General features: G+C 32.3%; 1 protein-coding gene across 5 annotated transcripts; it reads right to left on the bottom strand.

Annotated features, from left to right (window-relative positions):
* Positions 1 to 506: 506 nt before the first annotated feature.
* Positions 507 to 23,820, bottom strand: LOC140061048 (sodium/calcium exchanger 1-like). 5 transcript variants are annotated; one of them, XM_072107461.1, is made up of 8 exons: positions 18,231 to 18,505; positions 16,267 to 16,390; positions 14,449 to 15,946; positions 9,123 to 9,229; positions 7,446 to 7,588; positions 6,607 to 6,706; positions 5,917 to 6,186; positions 507 to 5,073 (listed from the first exon to the last, which is right to left on the bottom strand). In XM_072107461.1, exons 3-8 carry the CDS (start codon positions 15,918 to 15,920, stop codon positions 4,694 to 4,696), a joined length of 2,472 nt encoding a protein of 823 aa, XP_071963562.1. In that variant the 5' UTR covers positions 15,921 to 15,946; positions 16,267 to 16,390; positions 18,231 to 18,505; the 3' UTR covers positions 507 to 4,693. The 5 variants fall into 5 exon arrangements, with proteins under 5 accessions (XP_071963562.1, XP_071963559.1, XP_071963560.1 ...); XM_072107458.1 differs by lacking the exon at positions 18,231 to 18,505 and adding an exon at positions 23,703 to 23,820 and having other exon boundaries at positions 14,449 to 16,390; XM_072107459.1 differs by lacking the exon at positions 18,231 to 18,505 and adding an exon at positions 23,714 to 23,820 and having other exon boundaries at positions 14,449 to 16,390.
* Between the last annotated feature and the right edge of the window lie 3,260 nt (positions 23,821 to 27,080).

Genomic DNA, 27,080 nt, shown 5'->3' with positions numbered 1-27,080 from the left:
ATGTTGTTATTATTATTAAAATTACTGTACTTTTAAATTATTCTAGGAAAGTGATTCAATCAGTACTAGTTATCTATTTCCTGGTTTGGATAATTTTCGGTAATTTAAATAAAACACACAAGAAAGGTCTCATGAATACTAAGATTGATAGATCAAATATAATTGGTTGTACGGTTAATGATTTAAGATATCTTTATGAAAAACAGGTCTTAAAAGTAAATTAAGTAAAATTTTAGAAAATAAGAAACATCTAATACATGTGAGATTTTATAAGAACAAGTCAGGCCGGCTACTGGCACCTAGAGCTTATATGTCAAGAAACCGACTGTCATTGACATTTGTACCAAATTCCATGCATATTTTTAACTCAAAGATAGATCATAATAGTCTTTATTTATGCATTAATTATTATTTATAATTGTTGCATTTACCCAATTTAAATGCATAAGAAAGAAAAAAAGTATATAATAGTGCAGATAACCTATATAAAGAAAATACCAGACTGATTTTAGATTGCATGTACTCTTTAATTGACTTTGAAATACAAAGATTTCTGAAGAAAGCATTCACAGCAGGTTGGCAGTCAGTTATCACAACACAGCAAGGTTTCAGTACAAAAATCAAGCTGATACCAGCCTTAAACTATGTTTATAATGTATTAACAGTGAGCATCAATTGGATTTGAAGGTGTTTGATATCATTATCAATGTTACCACATCTGACTATATATAATAAGAATAAATTACTGTAGTAATATGGTAACTTTACCTTGATATTTTGTATCACACTAAATTTGACAGTTCAAACATAATCATCAAATAAAGTTATTTAAAACCAGGTTATATAGCAGTTAAATAATAAAGCACCAGTTAAAACAATTGCTTTTCATGAAAAAAACAATTATGCTGGAGGGTTTCTGGTTTTGGGGTTTTTTATAAATTCCAGTTAAATGTAATAAACATATAATCAAAAAAAAATATAATTATACATTTTAAAATGAGGAAAGAGGAATTCTATTTTATATACAAATATATATTGTGTTATACTATCGCAAAATCGTACAGTACATATTGAAAGTTGAATAAACTAAATACATTATTCATAATATACCTGAATATAAACTAGTAAAATAATGTAATATAGAGATAGTTATTATAGTTAAATTGAATTGCCTTAGTTACACAATACTAGAATGCCATTGTATGTACTGCTCAAGCAATTTAACAAATGAAATCTCACAATGCAATCTTGGCATTTATTGTCACGGAATCATTGGGGTCCAATACATTATAAATAATTACACAAATCATTACTGCATTATTACTTTATTATAGGCCTAGTGTATATTCAAATCACATAAGACTTCCTAAAATAGCTCTACCATGAATAAATACGTTGTTTATATAATTAAATGACATGCAATTGTATTGCACAGTAATACATACATAATAGAATATGTAATACTATCTGTATTGATGGGTATATTGCACAGCTAAAAATATTTTAAATAATTGCTCTTAAAATGCAATTGTGGCATACAAGCCTTTTAAATATTATTCTGTCATATAAGTTAACACCCTTTTAGAATAGAATGAAATCTTATAAACTCTACGCACACATACTCATAAGGAATCCATGAGTATACACTGTACATACCACACTGACACACATTATATTTATTAAATAATTCAGTACTGCCAATATATAATTATAAGTAAAAAATTGATTTTTTTTTAATATATGTATTTATTTTCTATAAGTTTGGGGAAGAACATGGTCAGTTATATATGACACTGTTTCCACCCTGTTACTATAACCAAATGCAGGCCTACATCATACATAGAAAAATGTCCTATACACTACATACAGTAGAAATCAAATTCATTTGTGCATTTGATGAGTTGGCGATGTGGCATTAAACACTTCACTCTAACTATCTATATTTTAACACATCAAAACAAACTTACTGACTGGATGCAATATCTTAAAGCTAATGTCATTGAATTAATTAGCATATGTGATAAAAATGTTATATTTAAAAACATTAAATGTATTTAAATTTATTACTGTATAATGTTAAATGTCTCCTCTGTATGGGAAATTGCAATTTTTTACAATATTACATATTCAAGTTCACTGAAACAAATTTACAATATTTATCAATACAGTAATAAATCTTAATCCATTAAACTGGAAAGTTTGTTTGTGTACCATTATTATGAATTATTATCACTTTGTATATTTAATAAAGTTTGTTTGTGTACCATTATTATGAATTATTATCACTTTGTATATTTAATAAAGTTTGTTTGTGTACCATTATTATGAATTATTATTATATAATTTCTAGAGAAATACCATTCATATACATCACTTTGTATATTTAATAAAGTTATTAATTAATTAAAAAAAATGATTTACAAAAAAAGGTCAAATTTCATCAAAAACCCATTGACTCGCAGACAGGCTTTCAGGTTTTATCAGATACATTTTTTTTCCTGATCCAATTTTTGGTCAAAGTCTATTATGTGAAATTAAAAAGGACAATTCAACAAAAAATTATAAATTTCAGGAGGAAAAGATATCTTTAATAATTATCAGATCTTTTTACAGTATAATATAAATATTAATGAAATAGGATAAGCATGCTATTAATTTTGTTGGTTATATGTTAAATGTCAACAAGAGGGAATTATTATTACATAATAGATTTTATGCAAAAATTGTACCATTCCTACATACCATATATATACAGTATAATAAATATCCAACATTCATATTTCAATTAAGTTTGTTTTTTAAATTTGTTTTTCTGAAATCTATAACCTACTGGCAGTTGGGTTTCTCAAGTAATACCTCTATTACACTGTCAACCACTGATTTGATCTTGGAGAGACCATCTCCATTTATGTGAAGAACCTGGTTGGATCCTTATATACTACAATGATTGCCGATGGTGAAAAACAAAATATGTACATTAGATTATTTACATAAGAAATTACAATCAAGAGTCATAATTATAAGCAAATTAAAGACACATTCCCTGCATTTTTTTTGGTGTAAAAATAATGCATATAACCTGTATTACTTTAAAAACATTAAACCTTTCTTAAATGTATGTTCTATGATTAATTATGATAAAAAGAGAAAAAGAATGTACTTGAAGTGTAGTTCATGTCAATGTTCTCTACCTAGGCTAGTAACGTAGGCTCTAAACTTAGTGGTAACCTACAAACATCGTACTCTAGCAATATAGTCTTTTTTTTCCAAGAAATGATCTCATTTTTATAGGATTGGATCTGGGCCAATTTTCAAACAGCAAAATCGACAGTCAAGCTAGGAAGTAAATCGTTTTAGGCCTAGCTCATAAAATACATTGCGAGTGAAATAAACAAGGGAGACTTTTTTGCGACAAACGTTTTTGAGGTTGCTGCTTTAATTATTATTTATGTTATCAGGTTATATTCGTAAAATTTTACATTGATCATGTGTTTTCCAACATGAGTTGACAAGGTGATACAATGTTACAACAAAACATTACATTGATCATGTGTTTTCCCTTCATCAACATGAGTTGACAAGGTGATACAATGTTAGAACAAAAAAGTATCGCAATAGGTCCACATAGGATTCATTTTTACAAAAAAATATAGGTTGTGACCTTAAAATAGACTGAAAAAATGTTGAGAATGTGTCTTTAAATGTGTCACCAAACTATTTTTAGTGAAAAATATAATTAATATAGCATGGAACCTGAAAATGTTAAAATTTGACATTATCCATTTGGAGTTTGCAAGTTGTACAACTAATTTCACTGACACAAGTTGAGTAAATCAAAGGACTTTCCCAGGAAGAATTCTGCCTCGATCCAGCTCAGTTATTGGGAACTAGTTGACTGTCCATGATCACAGAGCTTGACATCCCGGTGTGTTGAATCAACTGAGTGTAGTGGTGATAATGTAGAAGGGGTATTATATAGGAGCTAAGAACTATAGTAATTATAGGAGTACTGTTAAATGTTATTTATGCATTAATGTTTCAACTTATACTAATTCTTTACAGATTCACAAAGTACATGAAATATTGATTTGTAATTCCAACATTCAGGCACTCAGAGAATAACATTTGTAACTTACTTATCAAAGCTTAATAAATAAATCTAATCTTTAAATAATATTATATTGCCTACATTAAAATTGCACTACAATTTCAGCCAAACAAACCTACAAATCCCTAATACATGCACAGCACATCATTATGCCAGAGGCTTACTTTAATTATTTGGTTTGTAAAATTAATTGGAAAATAGATTTAACCTACAGTACAGTTAATACATTATCATCTATCTATAAATGATTCACTGGAATAAATAAAATACATTATGCATACATTTTATCAATTCAAAATTATTCTAACAGAATAAGTATGTTTTTCTTTTAATAGAAATGTATTACTACAGTAGTTTGATATCCACAAACATAAGATAAATGTACTTTCTTGTGTACAGCAAATGGGTTTGTAAATAAAAAAAAAACAATTGATAATTTCAATAATAATAGAACCACTCAAAACAAAGACATCTGAATTTATTGAATAATACTTGCATAATGTACCCAAGTTTCTCTATTGCTATTTTCTATGTAATTGGATTTTCAACAATTCACATTTTGATTTAATCGGACAGCAGTTATCTTTAAAATCCTTCAATATAACCATATGCCTCAAAACTACATAACATAATGTAGAGCATCCAAATCATGACAAATGTAATTGTAGTTAGCATCTTGAAGTTTTTTGGGCCTCCCAATTCACCACCAATTGAGGATACTTTGCGCCTAACCATCAGAACACTAATGACAACCAAGGCAAATAATGTAAAAAGAGTTACCGAAAAACCAAGTGAACCAGTTTCAACAGTAAATTTTTGACTATTTATTGCATGATATATTGCTGCCAATGACCAGGCAATTCCTATACCCAGGAACACATTTACTGCATTGCTTCCAGTCACATTACCAATAGATGCATCTGCATACTTGTCACCTACAGCTGCAACTTTACTGGCAAAGGTATCTAAAAAAAAGCAACATTAAACATTACTTAAAAAGAAAGAAAAGTATTCCTTGCACGTTTTCACTCACCTATGGTTCACACATATGGTGTAAGGCTGGCTAGACACGATGACGGAGGACTCTTTTGTGCCCATTTTTATTGCCAGAATTTGATTTCCAATTCATGACCACAATTCTTTTCTGAAAGATATTTTCTTGCACCATACCTTTAGATGTACAGCTTGTTTACTGTTTATTATAGTACCAATCAAAGTACTATACTGTATACTTGATGAAAAAACCTATTTCGTAAGTATTCTAGCATCACTTGAGTAAGCTCTATGGCAATAGCTAAGATGTCATGTAATAACAGCAACGAAATGGCGTAGTGAGTTATCGTCAGTATAATAGTACAATTTATACTAGCCTTATGCCATATGTGTGAACATACCCTAAGAACTGAATTATAATCTCAGTCATACACTCACATTTAAATACTAGACATTTAGCAGACTTGCTAATATTTGGCTTATACACACAAATTGTTAAGTCAGTCAAAATCCATAAAAATGGGTGAAAACTGGTAAAACTTATTATTGTGCTCTAAAAATGTAGGGAATTTAAGATCCTATAGATAGAAACAAAACTGGTAAAACTTATTATTGTGCTCTAAAAATGTAGGGAATTTAAGATCCTATAGATAGAAACAAAACTTTTTGGATAGATATTATTTTAAAAATGTATTGTCTCCCCAAAAACATGAAGATTAAAAAAATCAGACTTTGAAGAGGCCATTTTGCAGTTTTGATAAAGTTAATTGTAAATTATTTATTCTAAAAATAGATTGATGAAAAAATTTACTAACCTGGAACACTAGTGCCGAGTGCAACAAATGATATAGCTGTTACACTGTCTTTTAATTGTATAGTACATCCAAAAGATGAAGCCAAGTCGCCTATCACACCAGTTAGAATTCCAATCATACAGATGGAAACACAGAAACATGCCCAACCACCCCAGATATCCGTTGGTGGAACAAATGCAAACAAGATTTTCCAAAATATGGTAAGGAAGTGCATTACATAATCTAAACATGATGGTAGTTTTTCCTCACTGTCATCTCCTTCTTCATCTCCTGTAAAAACAATTCAATATTTCAATAATTCTTACATAGTCAATCTAAAATATAAACTTCTTGTGTCATATCCTGTTGGATATTACATTTTCATTTTACATCTTGTTTAATCAAAGCTAGATTAAATCAAATCAACAAACCGAAGCTGCAATAACTTATTTGGTTTACTAATGTGGAATGGAAATACAGACATGGATCCGTGCGTTTGGGTTTTGTCAACAAAATGTCTCCCTCCATTCGATTGTTCCTGAACCTAAACCTAATCTTAAAGCTTATTTAGTTCCTACAACAAGAACATATATTTAACCATGTAAAATGTTACCTCTATTAAATTATACCTTGAAACAAATATAGATTGAAATTGGTACAAATTAAGAATTGTTCATTTTGCAAAGTAAGCAGGGGATTAAGATGTCTTACCAGCACTGACAGCAAGGGCTTCTGTAAACTGCTCACGCCATGATGATGTACCAACAACAAGAGATAGGTTCGCTTTCTTAATCAGTTTATCCACAGTGTTCTAAAAGCAAACAAATAATTTCGTCCACATATACAGAATCCATAAAATTTCAGTCAAAATATGGTCGGCAAAAATTTGATAGATTTTCTACTATTACTATTTACTAAGCAGCGTTTACAATAATAAGCAAATGAATTATGACGATATCCACCTCGGACTTCAGTGTTGTATCACGGCCATTTCTACTAAATAACGTACCAAAACGCTCCATAACATGATTACATTTTGGATTAATTCATCTAATGTTCTGAATCTATGTGGTGTAACGTTGAGGGTGCATGACTTAATTTGTATTATTGAAACAGCTGTGATGTGGTATCCATAAGCTACAAGAAGAATGGATCATCTGTGATGCATTTTGAGCATTCTGTCATCGCATCCTTTAGGAGATGTAGAATGTCTTGAATATGTAGCGGGTACTGCACCAACAGGATTGTACAGTAATTGTTTGTAACTACTGTGGAGTAGCTTTACTTGTTTTTGTGTGTTCCACCAGAGAATTACTTGATAACTATTTTCAATGTACTTTATATGAAGTACAAATTACGTTAGAATTAGGCAAACATCTGACCAATTACTCAACACCCTGATAATGGTCAAACATCTGACCAATTACTCAACACCCTGATAATGGTCACACATGTACTGAACTGTTTTTAATCTTTTTAACAATTTCTTCACCAATATTTCTTCTCTATTCAATTTTTAAAATATGAAAAGGAGTAAAAATCGAACATACCTTAAATTCTTGGCTTTCCATTATTCTTACTTGAATTCTGGTGTTCTCTCCAAGTTGAGGCAACCCCAAATCAGCAATGCGCTGATCATCATCTGTCATATTCATTATTGCATTTTGCATATCATATTCATGATCATCAGCACCTATAAAAGCACAAAATATCTAGAAATAACACCAACTAAAACCAAGTCATGAATATTGTGACGTATGTGCATCCACCCACCAAGTTTTTTGTTTGAAATATTTTTTGTTTATCTTTCTTTCAATAATCATAAAAATAATATAAATATTTAGAGTTTTAATTTCCCCCCCCCCCCCAAAAAAAAACATTTTTTTAATATGATTTAATACCAGATCCATTTATCTGTATTTGATTTCAAGTTTACGATCTATGATACACCCTAAATTATTGTATAATAATATCCCAACAATTTCATACCTGTAGTTTAAGAAGAACATTCTTGTAAGTATTAAAACAACAATTTTGAGGGCATTGAAATGATACTATAATAGTATAAAAATAGCAAATCAGACATTGCCACTACAAAGACACAACTGTAGGTTTATGTTTTTCTACAATATGGTATGATGTTCTTTTGCCTACTCAATTTAGCAATTTTATTTCCAAAGGACTACGACTTTGATAATGGGAAAAGTACAGTATATCAAAAACTGAATAAGTTACAGGGAGGTAGAACAGTGAAAATACAATGAACTAATCGAGCCATTCCATTAGAAAGTCAGAGTCAAACAGAACTACAGTATATTTTAGACAATGAACTAATCGAGCCATTCCATTAGAAAGTCAGAGTCAAACAGAACTACAGTATATTTCAGACAATGAACTAATCGAGCCATTCCATTAGAAAGTCAGAGTCAAACAGAACTACAGTATATTTCAGACAATGAACTAATCGAGCCATTCCATTAGAAAGTCAGAGTCAAACAGAACTACAGTATATTTCAGACAATGAACTAATCGAGCCATTCCATTAGAAAGTCAGAGTCAAACCGAACTACAGTATATTTCAGACAATGAACTAATCGAGCCATTCCATTAGAAAGTCAGAGTCAAACAGAACTACAGTATATTTCAGACAATGAACTAATCGAGCCATTCCATTAGAAAGTCAGAGTCAAACAGAACTACAGTATATTTCAGACAATGAACTAATCGAGCCATTCCATTAGAAAGTCAGAGTCAAACAGAACTACAGTATATTTCAGACAATGAACTAATCGAGCCATTCCATCGTGAAAGTCAGAGTCAAACAGAACTACAGTATATTTCAGACGCAAAATCTGAACAATAGCGCTGATCAAACATTCTGGTTTATATATTGCTAGCACTATTAGTTTATTTGGATTGTTATTATATTAAATTTGATTTTTGTTAATCCTGCTTACTAATTTTCTCTACATTGTAACTTTTTTATTCAAGAAATCATGTTAAGTATGTACATTTATATGGTGATCAGCTTTGATTAAATAGTTATACTTTTGTGTGTTTTTGTTGACACTAAGATTATTATTATTGTTATTATAGTAGCAAAAGAGAAGCAGAATCAGACAATTGGACAAACTAAATCCATATGCAAGATAAACTGACATCATGTACAGTACATGTAATGAATGAATATTATTATTAGAAAAGTTAGTACAAAAAGAGACACATACCACTACCATTACCTCTTTTGACCAGTGACGGAGTTCCCAGCTCAATAGCAAAGTCCACATTCTTTTCATACTCTTCATCATCAATAATGTTGATTTCAATATATTTCCTAAAAGAAAAAAAAATCTTTGATAGAGTAATATTAAAATAACAGAACATTAACTAAACTAGAAGTAACTTATATTTTTACTCCATCAAGGAGTTTTAATTACACAATAAATATGTCCCTTATTCACTGTGGTTTATTTGATTACATCCCTATGTCAACAATCACATATTTTTGTAATCATGTAGGCAATAGCTGGTTCGTTAAGCGATATAATCCAAAGTACTTGTTTTCAATGTGCTGAGAAGCTTTTAAAATTATAAATAACAATACTAGATTCGAACTCGTCACTTCGGACGAGTTAGGTTATCCGCAGCGCAAAGGCCACGGCACCAAAGGCCACGGCACATCATACGTTAGAATATTGCGCAAAGAAAAACGATTATGCCATTGAAACAATTTCAGTGTGCTCTCTATTTTGTGTCCCGTCTAAGTATATACAGTATACACTATATCCTGTATACGTACTACATACAGTGCAGAATAGGTGAAAACAAGTGACCAAAGTTATTAACGCTTTTGAACATGATGACGTCATCACAATTTTAAAAATGGTGAATCATGCGAAAGATAATCGATTGACCTAGACAATAATAAAAAAATTGAGGGAATTGGAATACGAATAAAGGAGATGCGCTCTATTAAATGTGACGAGCTATGACGAAAGAGACAAAAATCCTATATTTCATATTCGAGTGGCCATACGATGATGTCACAATGTCCGGTTAGCCATATCGATGCATGATTCGATATCTACAACTCATCAACTTCCAGAATATGTAATTTTAAAAAAGTTCACCACGTAGTTTACAATCTATGACTGTTTTAAGAAAGGCATAATTTTCACAAATTTTTGAACTTTTTCATAAAAAACGCACGCAAATTGTCCAATTCTATGTGCTCGTATGACGTGATTTTAAGTCAAAATTGTTTGAAAGTTGGTAAAATTACTAAAAAAGGCTGAAAAAACAAAAATCACGCAAAAATAGATGTTTTTTGCGCTACATGTGCACGCACGCGTAACTTTCTGTGAAACATGCCATTTTTAATCCATAGAAAGTTTCCCCTTCATATGACTTAAATTTTCACCAAGTGTCAATACAAAATGACTTTTGGTTTTTAATCTATGATCAATCATTGAAATTCATAAAATCGCGCGCAACTTACGCTGCGCAACTCGGACGAGACCGAAAACCTTATTACGACATCTTCAGATAGAGGTCAATCTTCTGATAAAGTTATACAATGTTATGTTGAGAAGATTTAGAGATACACTAGCAACAAAATTCTGGGAAAGAAAGAAGAACATAGAACTAGATTTGAACTCGTCACTACGGACGAGTTAGGTTATCCGCAGCGCAAAGGCCACGTGCACGTCATACGTTAAAATATTGCGCGCAGAAAAACGATTAAGTAATTGAAACAATTTCAGCGTGCTCTTTATTTTTCGTCACGTCTGAGTATATACGGTATACACTATATACTGTATACGTACTACATACAGTGCAGAATAGGTGAAAATAAGTGAACAAAGTTATTGACGCTTTTGAACATGATGACGTCATCACAATTTTGAAAATGGTGAATCGTGCGAAAGATAATTAATAGACCTAGACAACATAAAAAAAATGGGGGGAAATGGAATACATATAAGTGGAGATGCGCTATATTAATAGTGACGAGCTACGAGGAAAGAGACAAAAATCCTATATTTTATATTCGAATGGCCATACGATGACGTCACAATGTCTGGTTAGCCATATTGATGCATGATTTGATATCTGCAACTCATCTACTACCAGAATATGTAATTATAAAAAAGTTCACCACGTAGTTTAGAATTTATGACTGTTTAAAAAAGGCATAATTTTGACTAATTTTTGAACTTTTTCATCAAAAATGCGCGTAAATTGTTTAATTATACGTGCTCGTATGACGTGATTTTGAGTCGAAATTGTTTGAAAGTCGGTAAATTTTCTAAAAAAGACAGGAAAAACAAAAATCAAGCAAAAAAATGATGTTTTTGCGCTACATGCGCACGTGCGCGTAAAAAAATTGCGCACGCGTGGGAATTTTCGAAATGCTTAAAATGACATGAAACGCGTAGAAAGTTGATTAGATATTGATTTTTCGCAATTTGAAATTTTAAACGCGCGTGCGCGCGTAACTTTTTGTGAAACATGCCATTTTTAATCCATAGGAAGTTTGCGCATTATATGACTTAAATGTTCACCAAGTTTCAATACAAAACGACTTTTAGTTTTTATTCTATGATCAATCATTGAAATTCACAAAATCGCGCGTAACTTACGCTGCGCAACTCCAAAATCGTCCAAAAGCTTGGCTGCACATCTACAGCTATAGGTCAATCTTATGACAAAGTTATACAATCTTATGTTGGCCAGAATTAGAGATATGCGACCAACAAAATTCGTGGAAAGAAAGAAGAACATAGAAAAAAAAAAAAAAAAAAAAAAAAAAAAAAGATCCTGACAATAACAAGGGGTTATCCGCCAAGTGCGGATAACCAAAAAAAAAAAAGATCCTGACAATAACAAGGGGTTATCCGCCAAGTGCGGATAACCAATTACTGGTTTATTATTAGCCCTGGGAAGTTATTTAATAAAATCTTCATAGAAAGAATAACAAGGTATTTCACCCTGCCTTTTGCTAGCTGGCTCCGCTTGGCCAAAAAGCAAAAAAAAAAATTAAATAGCCAAACAAATGCAAAAAAAAAAAAAAACATTAATTAACTTTTTTGCCAGAATCTATTATTTTCGCCAAAAAGTTACAGTTTTTTAATTTTTTTGCTTTTTTTAAAGATCAATCGAAAGAGGGTGCATAACAGAAGCAAAACGAAAATATAAATCCGCAAGCGAAAACATTTATTGCAAAAGGCCCATAAATAGTTTTTTTTATTTTTTTATTATGATATATATGTGTGACCTTAAATTAGATCGAAAAAATGTAGGCAGAGTGGGGAAAGGTCACCATTTAGACCCAATTCTGGCCAAAGATGACAGTAATGTTCAAATTTCATATAAACATTTCCAGTAGGCCTACAACAGATCCTTTTTAATAATATTATATATCAAATCAGTATCCAAAGCATCTTAAAATACAATACTGTTATTTGAAGAAAAAAAAAGTAAAGTAAGAAGTAATTAAATATTAAGAATTGTTAACACAATTCAACACTACACTCTTTTGATGATATTGTGATGTTATCTGTCATCAGCATACATTACAATGTAGGAAGATCGTATTCAGCACAAGTTGTATGATTCAATAATTATGTTAATGAGGCAGCAAATGCACAGGCAAGATGTTTCATAATAATTAATGTATTACAAGGATGCTATAAATCTATGAAGTCATGCATGAGCAAGTAATTGAGTAATTCTGTGCCTTTTGACCTCTCCTCTTTAAAATGTCTTTCTAAAATAGCGACAAAAATACAAATAAGGATGTAAAAAATATGAACAATTGGTTGCTGGAAACATTCAATTTTTGAAAGACAATCTAGAGTCAACATTCTTGCCACTATTATCACATTAATAATAATTTATTTGGAAGCTACACTTTTGAAACAGTGGCACACTTCTTGTGAGAAAACTATTAATTTTGAAACAAATTACTGTAATAACAGGATTTTTAAAAAGAATAATGATTGCTTTCCCTTCTAATTTTATGCCCATTTGGAATAAAATGCAACCAATGCAATATTATTATAGTTAATATAGACTATAATAAAAGATATCAAAGATCTAAAATTGTTTGCATGTGCTATATGATTGATATTGAAAACCCAATTCACATTATACTAATGAAGAAGAATATGCAAATGAAGCTTGATTAAAGCCTATTAGTAGAAAAAATTGTCTATCAATATTCTACTACCTACTGTAGAGAAATCACATTACATAAAAAATTCCATGGCAGATATGAACTTAATACTGATTGGCTGATTAAACTCATGTGGTGTATTTATTCAGATGCCTTACATATTTGCTATATTTCTGTACAGCTCATTAGAAATTTCAATTACACTCCACTACAATAATTGCATTTGTATCTCTTTTAATTTTAAGTTTCTAAACCATTTTGTCAAAATCTGTATTCCTTTATACTGTAGCATGATAAACCCTTGTGATTGTCAATCTTTTTATTAGTTATCTACACTAGCGTACCACATACAGTACTTTATTTTATACATTTCATTATAAATTTTATTCAGTTTCATGAGGATTTATGTGACATAACGCAAAACTTAAAAAATTGTTGTGTTTGAAAATGGGAAATTTGTTGCAAATTTGTGTAAAAACTATTTTGAATCTATTGTAGCTCTTATTCAGTATCAGTTACAAATTAGATATCGTTCGTCTCCCTCCCACTCTTGCTTGGAAAACGTATGCCTACTGTAGCGTGTATTTTGCTGTTTACAGTATCAACTGTTCCACATCAATGCTGCCTGTTGAGACTGATTTATTTTCAATAAAAAAAATCATGTATTTTTTGCACTCGACTACACTCCCTAGAGTGTCCCCTTAAAAGGGTGTCCCAAAGAAGGGTTTGTCTACTGTATTTACAGTATAGGTAGTCTAATTAATTCATTAAAATCATAATTTCATGTAATAAACATTATAACAAAAATATAAAACATAATAATAAATTTAGTTATTTCTAATAATCATGATTGATAATTTAATGATAAATTTAAATGATGTACTACTAGAAGGTATCCTAATTAAACAATGATTTCTTATAATGAAATCACCAGTGAGTAATGCAAGCCACCAGCTGCTTGTGTTTAGTCGGAGCTTTATCTAAGTGTTTCTGTTACTTAACCCATATCTTGAATTCCCATCTATCTTTTCAACAGTGTATGATGTCAACTTTCCAATTCCCAGGGAATGCTCTATCAATTTAAGTTTCAGCATTCAAACAAATTTTGCAGGAGCATGATTTTCAGAAATAAAATAAAAGAGAGATTTCCAAAATTGCTTAAAAACATTAATTTGCAGCTTTCCTTCCAATCACTTTACTAAAAGACCGAGTAAGATGACGTTCTAAAAAATGGTGGTCTAAAAAATGTACATTATCATATACAGTATAATAAAGCAAGTACCGGTATATGATTTTTGTTAGTTTTTCAGGACATTAAGTATTTAAAAAAATATCACTTGTCTAATTTCACCAAAAAGAAAGAAAAGGTAACTTACCAAACCTCGTCATTCTGAAATTCGACTTCCCCTTGGGTGTGATCAAAATCCTTTCCATTTCCCTTTGCTGTTCCTTCTATAGTTTTAAATGGAACACGAACAACACCTCTAGCACCCGATGAACGGACTACCTTAAACTGAGCAACGCCTGTAGCCTCTGAAACATTGACCTCTTTGTCTTCAAAATGAAATATACCAGCATGGTCATCATCAAGAATAGTAATCTGACATTTTGTAGGTTCTACAAGCTCAGCAGATGGTCCATATGGATTACTATCGAACATTCCCTCTGAGGTACCAACGCGAATGTTGTCTAGGTTACAAAAAAAATGTTCATCTTCTTCAAAAACATCATCATCAATGATAGTAAGATAGATGTCTTTTTGTACTTCCCCTGGTTTAAATACAAGTGTTCCTTCAGCATAATGATAATCAGAACCTGCATTAGCAGTACCATCAGATGTTTTGTAGTCTACATAGATTGTGTTATTCATATCTCCTCCTTGTCGTACAACACTAATGCTAAAACTTCCAACATTTTCCATGACAGTGTATGATGCTGGATCAAAGAATACCCGTGTTATTGTATCTTCTTGTGCCATTTCTATCTTCACTTCTGCAATACTTGCTCTTTTATTATCAAGTGTTTTTTTTAGAATGTTTCCAGCACCACACATTTTTCTAGTAGCTTGGATGCGATAGAATGCACGGCTCTTTTGCTTTTGGTTCAATGCTTCATAGTTTGCCATTTGCTCCAAAGTTTGAAGATCAGCCTCAGGGTGTTTATGTTTAAGTTCCTGTAGTAATTTAACAAAGTTTTTTCTTTTTTCTTCCAAGTCTTTTTCAAGGGCATCATTTTCCTGTCCTTCAATTCCTATTGGTTCTGATCCATCATGATTCTTTTTCATATGATTTGTATCCGCTTCTCCCATCTCCATGTGAGATTCTCTACGAACTACCTTTTCTGCTGTATATTTCTTTCGGAGAAAACGATAGAAAAAGATTCTTTTGTCAGCAACATAAGCCCATACAACAGTAACAGGAAAGAGCATCAGTGTTAACAATGCCTCCCAGACATCCACTACATTTTTTGATATGGTTTCCAATATCATATACAACCAAATGTATGCTAGAATGCTAAATGTTGCAGTAACAAAAAATACCCGCAAGTGCTTGATTTTACGAATCTCCCCATCTGGTATGACATAAACACAGATTGCTATGATGACAAATAAATTGAAAGCAGCACTTCCCACAATTGTACTAGGACCTAAATCACCAGCCTTAAATTTTTTTCCACAAATCTCGATAACAGAAAGCAAAATCTCAGGTGCTGATGATCCAAGTGCCATTAATGTCAGATTAGAAACTGTCTCATTCCAAATGCGAACACTTACAATCACTTCATCGCCATTTGGTCGAATTACTTGAACTTCCTTCTCTTTAGATGTAATAACCTCAATTGCAGACATAAACCTATCTGCAATTATAGATACTCCTAAAAACATAAAGATAAGTCCTAAGAAGTAAACAATGGCACGCCCAACTTTATCTGATAGGGCTACATCTGTTGGATTCCACATTGGAATAAAGACACCATCTTTACAAACAACCTTGTTAGTATCTGTTGTTGAATTGTCATTAGTATTCTCTGTACTTTGTGCATCAATTTTAACCACTTGCAATAAACATAATATTAATAATGAAGTCCTCAAAGCTGTTTCTCTTGAGAGTCCAAAAAAAGCTGGAAAAGACATATCTATTGCCATCTTAATACTGGAATGCTGAAAACTGTATTTTGTATGAGAAAATACTAACACGATAAAACAGATAAATGTTTGTTCAATTAAGGCATCTTTTTTTATAGATCCTATTTGTGTGTGTTAAGAAAGATGACATCTGTTTGGAAATTTTGGAATCAATGTTTCCTTAACCCATTTACCTGTAAAGAAAAATATGATAATTTAATACTAGATTGGGCAACATTATTGTTAGTGTGTTGACTTTATTATACAAGTTAGTCTAGGCAATCATGAATTTGTAAACCAAATTACAAACAAAGCTTTTTGAAAAAAATTAAACGCATTATGATTCAATAAATGACTGGAAATGTTGTGACTATATGTATCACATTAAAACAAGTTTGATTGGATGAATATAAACCTCAATGTTTAATATTTTCCAAAATTGACTTTGTTATTGTTGAGTGTTTTTTTTCATTCTCTTTGATGTTCCAGTTCACCTTTTAAGTTTACAAAATTAGGACAAAAAAGCCTTAAAAAATAGTTTATCAGAAAATAATAATTATAAATTACACAGACACAATTGTTGGTCAAGTTTAGAGCAATTGAACACCATGAACATTTTGTTGAATTGCTGAATTTAATAATTAATGTTGAAAAATAATATTTATGTTCCAGAAAATGAAATAACGATTCCATTCGTAAAAAAACTAGAGAATAACAAATCATTTTGCAGAGATGACAAAAGTCGTGACCAAAAAAAATAACATAACGTTATCAGAGGATTTGAGAACACTAAAAATCATGATAGATGAAAACAAAACAGAGTGTAGGAGGAATAGTGTGCAAAGCTTACTGTGGTACATGCAGATAGCGTACGTATGCGCTTATATTACACATCTTTAAAAATTTTGAAATTCTCAAAAAGGACTGAAATGTTCTTGAAATTAACAAACAGTAGTGGTACATGCAGATAGCGTACATATGCTTATATTACACGCGAACATCTTAAAAAATTTTGAAATTCTCAAAATAGCCTGAAATATTCTTGAAATTGAAAAACAGTAGTGGTACATGCAGATAGCGTACATATGCTTATATTACACGCGAACATCTTAAAAAATTTTGAAATTCTCAAAATAGCCTGAAATATTCTTGAAATTGAAAAACAGTAGTGGTACATGCAGATAGCGTACATATGCTTATATTGAGAGTAAGTGGAAGACAATATGCATCGAAATGGGCATTGTGTAAATAACTGATTCTAAATGGGAAAAAAAGAAATTCATACAGGCTTATATTTTCCTTTTGTAAGCACAAAACTTTTATTCATTACCAATAATTATAGTTTTACTCAATGTTATCAATACAATACTTTATTCTGTCCAATATACATAGAAAATTGATTGGTTCCAGTGTTACTGTTAATAAATAATTATATATACAAAATTGATCATTCATACATTATACATTATTCAACATTCATACATTGATCGCACATTACTGGACATTGATCGCACATTACTGGACATTGATCGCACATTACTGGACATTGATCGCACATTACTGGTCATTGATCGCACATTACTGGTCATTGAGCGCCCTAATGGCCGACAGGGAAAAAACTGTTTCTAGTCTAGCAGCGTTTTTTGTAAGATATATTTTTGGTTTACTGTATTTACAAAAATATCTTTGTGGTACCAAAAAAAATGAAAATTCTAATTCAAACTGTGCTGTTTACTATTTCTTGACAATAGAAAAAACGCATATACATACGATAAAATACAAATTATTTCAATTAAAATATTAATTGTAATATGTCCCTATTTAATGTACAGCACTGTATCAAGTACTTTCATGCAACAAACATGAAACTAAAATATCATCTTTGATCACATCACAAGCAATCATTAATTTAAAAAATCATATTAATTACAAATTTAATTATTAACTCAGCCTGTTTTAGCAAAATGATAATACCATATGATAAAAATATAGAAGATAGTAACAGCAAATTGTATGAAAAATAAGTATACCCACCACACATCTATGAATAGAAAATGTAAATGAAGCATAGAGATACAGCTATGAGCAAATGACTCTAAATACCAAGTGCCACGACTAGAAGTGAATTCAGTGTTATTTTGATGGCATTGATGGCATTGCTCCAATGTAACATGCAAGCAGATTGGCCTACACAGCTGTTGGCTCTCCACTGCGGTTTTAATCATTGTAATTTGCATGAAACACTACAGCAAGCCTTGTTATGGTCAGAAACAGCAGTGCTTTGCAAACAATTAAGCTCAATAGATTTTACATGTTCTCAGTTTTCATCTCATTATAATAAATTATGATGGTAGATATTGTATAATGTGAATACAACAAAATTAAAGATATTCCTATATTTCAATAAATGTTAGTGTAGGTTCTCAGTGTTGATATTTCAAAAGTTGTATTCGGTATTCCGATTTTGATATATTCGATTATTTTACAAGATTATGAATTTTTATTGATAATTATATGAATAAATCTATTATTTGATATTATATTAGATAGTTTTGTTAATTGCAAATTATATTTTATTATCACTCATAAATTTGAGAAATATCAATGTTGCAATATAGTCACATTTGTAAAAGAAATCAATAAGAATAAGGGTTTTTAAAACACCAAAATCAATCATTTTATGTATTACTGTACATCAAATGGTTTTTCAATTACTTTTAACGTTGTAACATATAAATGAGAGGAGAAATATGCTTAAAAAATATAATATTTATATTAACAAAGTATGATAATAAAGACAAAAGACAAAAAAAAATCAATACGGTACAATTATTTTGTTTTTGATTTATATTAGTAGTTAATTTTCTTTACATAATCAAATTAGTATTAATTTCCATATTTTATTATAGATCAGAGTTTTTCATAGATTACGAATCTTGTAATCGATTTAAGTAGGAAACATTTGAGATATAAGGGGTCGAAGGTCAAAACTAACCAATTATAACCATGCATTATATGTAAATTGAAAAATGTAAATTTAGGTATAAGTGGGATTCTGGGTCAGTTTGCCAACAATGGAAACAACCATTGATACGCTAAAGATCGTGACATATAAAAGTCAGATTGCCGACTCCAATACAGACGTACTATTTCATTCTACGATATGTATAACATTTATTGTTTCATTTAATAAAGTATAGTACCTAAACATATCTTGGTATGGTATTTTGTAATCTTTTTTTTCATCTCAAAACCATGTCAAATTGATAAGCCTCCATCTAAAGTTGTTATCAATCAATGATGGGCACAACTATACTTGACTACATATATCACATCTGTATTTGTTCGCTCTATTAAGGGTGCGTTCAATTTGACATTTTTCAGTTATTTACGAAGAACATTATATATTCGATAACCATCCATGTGCACGTACAGTACCCTGTAGTAGTATTAATTTACATTAATAAAATATTTTAATATTATAAATAAAATTCTAATATCAATATTTCTTTAAAGTAAGCTACTAATAGTATGAATACTAAATTAGAGTCCAAAATGAATACTAAAGCTGTAAAATGTACATATTCAAAAATATTGATTCAACTCAATTTTGAATGAAAAATGCATGAGCATCATTGATCTTTCAGACAATCTTGAAAAATCAATCTTATCATGGCATATCAAAGTTGAAATAAATCTTAGTGACTATAATCAGGATAGAGAGCCAAGGTATCATTTTAAAAGGAGCAATCAGAGATTGCTTACCTCCGTCATGGGTCGACCTCTAAAATTAAAAATGATTAAGCCCCGTTTTTAATTAACATTGTTGAAAACACCATTAAGTTTAGGCCAAACAGGGAGTTGTCTAGTAACATATTTATTGTAAAAATGATGTAGTTTTAAAATGGGGACACAAAAAGTTCAATTTGGCCTAGGTGGTTCAGAATTGGGATCATGGTCCCAATTTCCTCCATTTTTAATTTAATCATTTCACTCAGTAGTGTCTTTGTGTCTAATAAACTAACAAACAAATTCCAAATATAACCTTTTTGTCTTTAATTCTGATGTTATTCTGCTAACAGACAAACTAATAAACTAATCTAAAAAATATCAAAATATAACCTTTTTGTCTTTATTTCTGATGTTATTCTGCTAACAGACAAACTAATAAACTAATCTAAAAAATATCAAATTTCAAAATATAACGTTTTGCCGGTGGCAATAAAATTAAGAACTGATTACACTTTTTTGTACTATAATTTTCTTTCAATAATATGTCATAACCTGTGGCATTACTTGTAACAGTCAGGGCATACTTGAGATTGATACTTTTATGTAGATCATAAATTGATAACAAAGTTAAAACTAATGCTATTAACAAACTTAATACAGGTAGGTACTAAATTTTAGGAAGATTTACAAGGTGTTGGTATGTTTTAAGTTTTTTTGTAAAATAACATTGACATGCACAAATAGGGATGTACCACTTCAGTACCCCTTCTGTTGCCGAATATTTGACTTAAACATTTATAATAGCTTCTTATTATATATATATTTTTAATTGAACGTTCAACTATATCAGGCATTTTAGAAAAAATTAAATTTGAACTTGTACATAATTTGTGCATGGAAATTGGATACTGTATGTTGTATATCCTATACTATAACCTGAAGTACATGTGTATAAATGCTGAATTTGTATGTATTGTAATTAGTATGTATGTCATATACATAGTTTATGCAGTTTAGCTTCTAGTAAATGTACAGTAGTCGATAAATCTTGGAATGTTCAATAATGACTTGAGTAAAAACCTCACAGAACAACTTTCTGGCCCATGGGAGTTTTTGCCAATTTTTGGAGGTCGGTTATCATATAATTATTAAAATGCTTGCTATTCGTAAAAATAAACCAAATCATTTTCTCAGTGTCATGGGTTAGGGTTGGGGACCGCCAGTAATCAAAGGCCCCAGAAGCTCCAGCCTTTCTTCATAGAATTTTAGAAATACGTAACTTTCCTAAAATGGTCACTAATGAATACAATTTTAGTCCATGACATAACTACAAAAATCCAAACGATAAATTTTAGCATAGAAAATATACGCGATTCGCGAAAATAGTAAAGAATGAATAAAAAATGGATAAAGCGGTTAAATTGTGTTGTATTATGAGCGGGCGTGATACTATAGTATTACTACGACAGGCTTTATTATAGGCGTTGGAGTTTGAAACAACATAACGAAATACAAGCAGAGTCTAATACAAAGGAGAATAGACGCCTCATAACTATGTATTGGTACCCGGATATAGAATGACCCAGATTGGTCCCTGGATGCAGTATGACCCAGATATCAATGCCCGTAAGCTGGGCCAAATTCTAAAGATATAGTAGAGTTATACATACAAAGTGACACCGCCAGAGACCATTACTAGTAACTAACTTTAAAGTGCAACTTACCAAAGGCAAAAACGCATGCCCAGGCAATGGGAAAAAATGCAACAATTGTGGTAAAATAAAAAACTATGCTAAACAATGTACAAGGCACAAGTCATTAGACCTGAATGACGACAATGATGATACAACAAGCGAAGACGAGTACTCATTCCATGCGCTGGGTCTGAAAGACTACCCAAAGTAATAATCTGACCATTATTCAAGGTAATACTGCCAATGGAGTTATTTAATGATACCGGCGGCGCAACTATAATGAGCATGTGATAAAGACAATAATTAATAAGCACCTGCAAAATAATAGCTGGAACCTTCACACAATTAACGTAACCTATCAAACGAACAGCGTCATTCAGCATAGCAGAAACAGGAATCAAAACACAACTACTACCAGGCCCGTAGCCAGGGGGGGTTTTTATGGTTCGGGCGAACCCCCCCTTTACAGCGAACCCCCCTTAACCGACTGCGAACCCCCATCCCCGACATGCCCAATACCTCACCCTCATCTCCGAAAATCGTCCAAATACGTGCCCCCACAGTACAAAAAGTTGTTCGTAAATTAAAAAATTCGTAAACTCGTTCGGAATAACTCATACAGTACCTTCTTCCCTGTATGAGCGTACTTCGAGCAATATAGTCTGTAAAGAGTTGCAAATGAATTGCCGATTTTAACCTGAAAAATAAATGTTTGGTCCCTGCATGTAACATGATATTGACGCGTCTCACAGCGAGCTGGGGGACGAACGATTCGTACAAAGGACACCGCCAGACAACTGCGTACCAATTGTTTAGATCACTGGCAGTCAGGCAGCATGCATAAAGTATATAGCCTTCCGACATATCATCAGTATTTATGTGTGGCTATGAAGTATAATGTATCATAGAGGATTATAGTGAATATTAATATTTTACACTATAATATCTATGGTATCATGTACTGTAGTTCACATTATGGCATCCGATTATTTTTTTCTAGACCACAGCCGATACGTACTCAAATGTATCAATATCACCTATTTACATTGGCATATTTAATTTCCTCAACAAATTGCTGTAAATAAATATTATAGATAGAGCTATAATAAGAATTGCTTTTGCCTTCACCCAGTGTGATTTTTTCGGGGCTTCTCCTAGACGTACGTTCGCATTGAACTTGAACGCAAAACAAAATATCGAGTAAATGATCAAACAATCGGCGGTTCCGCACAGAGCACGCGCATCTAACATACGGCAACAAATGTTATCGTTTAAAAATAGTCCACGAGTCCAAGTACGATCGTTTTGCTCATTGGTAGCAATTGTTTAACAAAATTTGCTTCGCCTCAGGCCCCACCCCAGGGGGGGGGGGTATGATGGGGGTGGGGGGTGACCCAAATACTTAGTGTGCGAACCCCCCCTTGACAGATCCTGGCTACTACGGCCCTGACTACTGTACTAGTACTACTACTACTCTACTCAGCAATTATGAGTATACGACCGTTCGGATATGAAATTCAGTAAAGGTACACTTATGTCGACACGGAAATCAATTCAACTGTGTCAACATAAGCGCTCCAAGCCACTGGGCGCACAAGTCAAGTCAAGAATGCAATGTATCAAGAGATAATTTTAGAAACTTTTGATGAGCCTTTTTTTTAGGAGCGGCGTAGATAGGAGAAAAGAGCTTGAAGTTGGGTCAAAAACACTGAGCCTCATGCATGGCCGGATGCTTGTATTTATGGATGTAGGCTAATCTTTTACTAAGAATATACAGTATAGGTATTCTAGTAAAAATGTCTCGACTTTTAACACGGTGTGTCCGCCGGAAATACCGACCAGGCCTCCTCCGTGTGATACCTTGATAATAGCGTTGTTATTTTTTATCTTTACGCTTGGCTGGTCACCGTATTTGTCATCTCTTACTGCTACGCTGCTGCTGCACGCACAAGAAGATGGCTGCGTGTTGCTGCTGTATAATCTATAAAGCCAAAGCCTTTATAAAATAAAGGTCCAATAATAATAATAATAATCAGGGAAGAAGAGTGCAATTTCACTTCTCTAGCAATACATTACAAACCTGAATTTTACCGTATGCAAGAACACAACGATTTCCTCCTTGTACTGTATTTTACAGACCAACAATTAGACTCGATCCTAACTAGTCTTCATCATCGCTAGCATAATTTTTAATAAGATACTACTGCAGTGTGTACATTAATATTTAATTCTAGAAAATATTATAATTATATATGGAACGCCGTTACTGACTTCTTCGACTATGCATTGCATATCAACTATTTAATAACAATAACAATATTAAAATACAGTAGAGATTATCTAAGTTCTAATAAAGATCCCTTTTATATAAAGAATATATATATATTGAAAGAGATAGAGTATAACCTCTTCTTTTAGGACACCTTGAAACGCGGGGCAATTATGTGTGTTTTTCAGTTTCAACCATACCACACAGAGATAATATTAAGAAGGTGAAGACTAGAGGGCGTACTACTAGGTGGGAGTGAAGGTGGATGATCTTCTAACCATGTCTCTCTGTGGGCTGTCTATGTTAACCGCGTATCTGCATATCAAATCAATACTTGAAATGTTAATAGTTTTAATAGAATGTATTATGGCGATCAATTCTAAATTGCTTTTAAATATCGTTTATTTACTACATAAAAACTATTATTACAATATAGACATGTCAAAAGGATAAAGTAATAACGAGAAATTAAAAAAAAATAAAATTTCATAATCATAATTTCTCAGAGTACATTCATGAGACTTCTTTTTTCATCAGCTTAGGGAAGCTCATTATTATTCATGAGATCAAGTCGATTCTTCCAAACTCACGTCGGCGTGTATATATATATATATATATATATATATAAATACGTAACAGTACAGTTGAGTATGTCTATAATATGTATTTAACACTCAATGAAAATACAAAATTTAGTAGGGACTACAGCCGTTACCGTAGCCTCGGCTTCACTAGCCTAACTACATGGGCATACATTTAAATGGACAATTCCATGTCTACGATAGCTATCATGACAAACGTAAACCGGTTTTATTGTTGGAAATGCTATTAGAAGTCTATATATTTCATATTTTGTTAAATTAACACTTTAAATTGACGGGTCTTGGTATTTAGGAGGACGACGATTTTGGAGCTAACCTGCCGCCTAGAAAAAAAAAAGAACATTGCCTCCTATCCTAACTAATACTTAAAATAATTAGCTCCTAAATAATCTAAACCTAACGTTGTAAAAATCTCTTTCAGTCGGAAAAAAACCGTAAAATGATCAAGGCAAAACATGGTCCAATCGTCCGCACCAGCCTACTACCCGGGCCTATAGCTATACTGCAGTGGTGGCCCCAGCGGGGGGGGGGGGGGGGCTACGGGGGCTCTAGCCCCATCGTCCGGGAGCCTAGCCCCCGCGTGCGACGCCCCCGCGTCGGGGACTACGGGTACTTTTTGTCGGGGAATATAATATACAGTAAAAATCGTTCGCGTTCACTTCGTAGCTTGAGCGCCTAGAAAACTGCGACGTTCCATTGACCGTGAGTACATCAGAGGGCTATATGCAGCCAGCGATCTAGCTATTAAACATGACAGTAGCTAGGTACGCACTTGTCTGGCGGTATCTCTTTGTACGAATCGTTTAAAGGGGGGTTCCGGGTTTAAAATGAATAGTAAAAAATGTAAAATATATTTGTTTGTCTCTTGAACGGTAAAAGTTTCAATTTATATAAGCGTCCAGTGAAGCAGAACGAAGGCTGTGAAATGAGGCCAGATTACAAGTGCAGCTACGGCAAAATCACACTGTGGTTACAGAATACGAAATTCGTGAAATGGTCAATCTTCCGACGACTCGTTATCATTAACCATATCAATTACTTTTGTAAAATTATACTTATCTTATGTAATTTTAGTCGGTCTTCCCATTTATAAAATCAATTTTCTATGAAAATCCATCAAAACAGTGAAAAATTAGATAAGTTTGCACTTTACGTTTGCCGATTTTCGCACTGACTTAGGGAAAGCCTTCAAAATCAATGAAGCGTAACGTATACAATCCTGCACCACCTGCTGAGCGAGGAGAGCGAGACGACGATACACGTGCTCTCTCTGCCCATGCCTGGCATCGTCACGTGATAAGCAGATACAGTATACAATACCAAACTGGTCGGGTCGAGTATACCCCGTCTATATCACAACATGAACGATGTACAGTATTTGATTGAAGGTCGACTCAACCTACCGGAATGGTATAGATAATATAGCTCGAATGAGAGAGTTGGAATATTTGTAAACATAAGTACAGTATTGCTAATTTTAACAAGTGTAGCCTATAGTAAAAGGCCTGGTAGTATCAATTCGCATAATGCCATAGGGTCTACTACACTAGCTAGCTCAATTTTTAACTGGGCCGGATCGGCTAGGCTAGGCTAGGTAGGTCTCCTTCCTACTACCGGTCTACTTGCTTGATGCAGTATCCGCTTTTTTGGAGAGTAAACTAACTAGGCCTACTTATTAGACGTGCGGACGGCGATCGGACCTTGTTTTGCCTCAATATTTACAGCCGATTTTTGTAGAACGTTTTAGGTTTAGGCCTAGATTGTTTAGGAGTTTGGTTTTGATAGGATGGGTTTGGAATCCACTGAGTTTTGTTATTTATGGGCCAATCGTTCAGTAATAGGCTAGCTAGGCCCATGAATGATGGCCCCAATGCAATGTTTTAACGTAGCCATCGTGGCATGGAATCCCTAGTCAGAAATGGCTCTCACCCCGGCATGAATAAAATGATTTAGGCCTAGCCTACTAGTACGTGAAGCCGATATACGATCTGTACTATTATTAATTCGAGGTATAAAATTAGTATAATTTATGACTCCGTAATCTGTACTAAATTTTGTATTTCATTAAATGTCAAATAAATATATGCTACTACTGTTATTATTACACTTTAGGCCTAGCTTAGCAAATCTACAAAAAAATGTATTTCACAATGATCGGGTGGTCATCGTTTGACAGAGGAGAGAGAACATAACGTACAAGCTTGACGTCGTGAGTTTGGAATCCACTGATGACGTGATTTTGTGAATATCTCATGAATATTAATGAGCTTCCCTAAGCTGCTGAAAAACAGACTTTCCATGAATTTACCCTAAAATGTATATGAAATTTAATTTTTTTAATTTCTCGTTATTACTTCTTCATTCTGACATGTCTATATTGTTATAATGTTTTTTATTTAATAAATAAACGATATTTAAAAGCAATTTTAAACCCAGAATCCCCCTTTAACGTTGGGTCGCGCGATATCGTGTTCCATATCCGCAGGGACCAAAACGTGTAGTGTAGTTACTTTCCAGGCGAAGTTTACCGACGGTTACGTCATGTACTGTTTGTGGACGTACGCTACATACAACGAATTATGTTAAT

This window comes from Antedon mediterranea, chromosome 10 (assembly GCF_964355755.1).
Source record: "Antedon mediterranea chromosome 10, ecAntMedi1.1, whole genome shotgun sequence".
Taxonomy (NCBI): Eukaryota; Metazoa; Echinodermata; class Crinoidea; order Comatulida; family Antedonidae; genus Antedon; species Antedon mediterranea.
The sequence above is the reverse complement of the archived record's forward strand: the minus strand, read 5'-3'. Positions and strand labels throughout refer to the sequence as shown.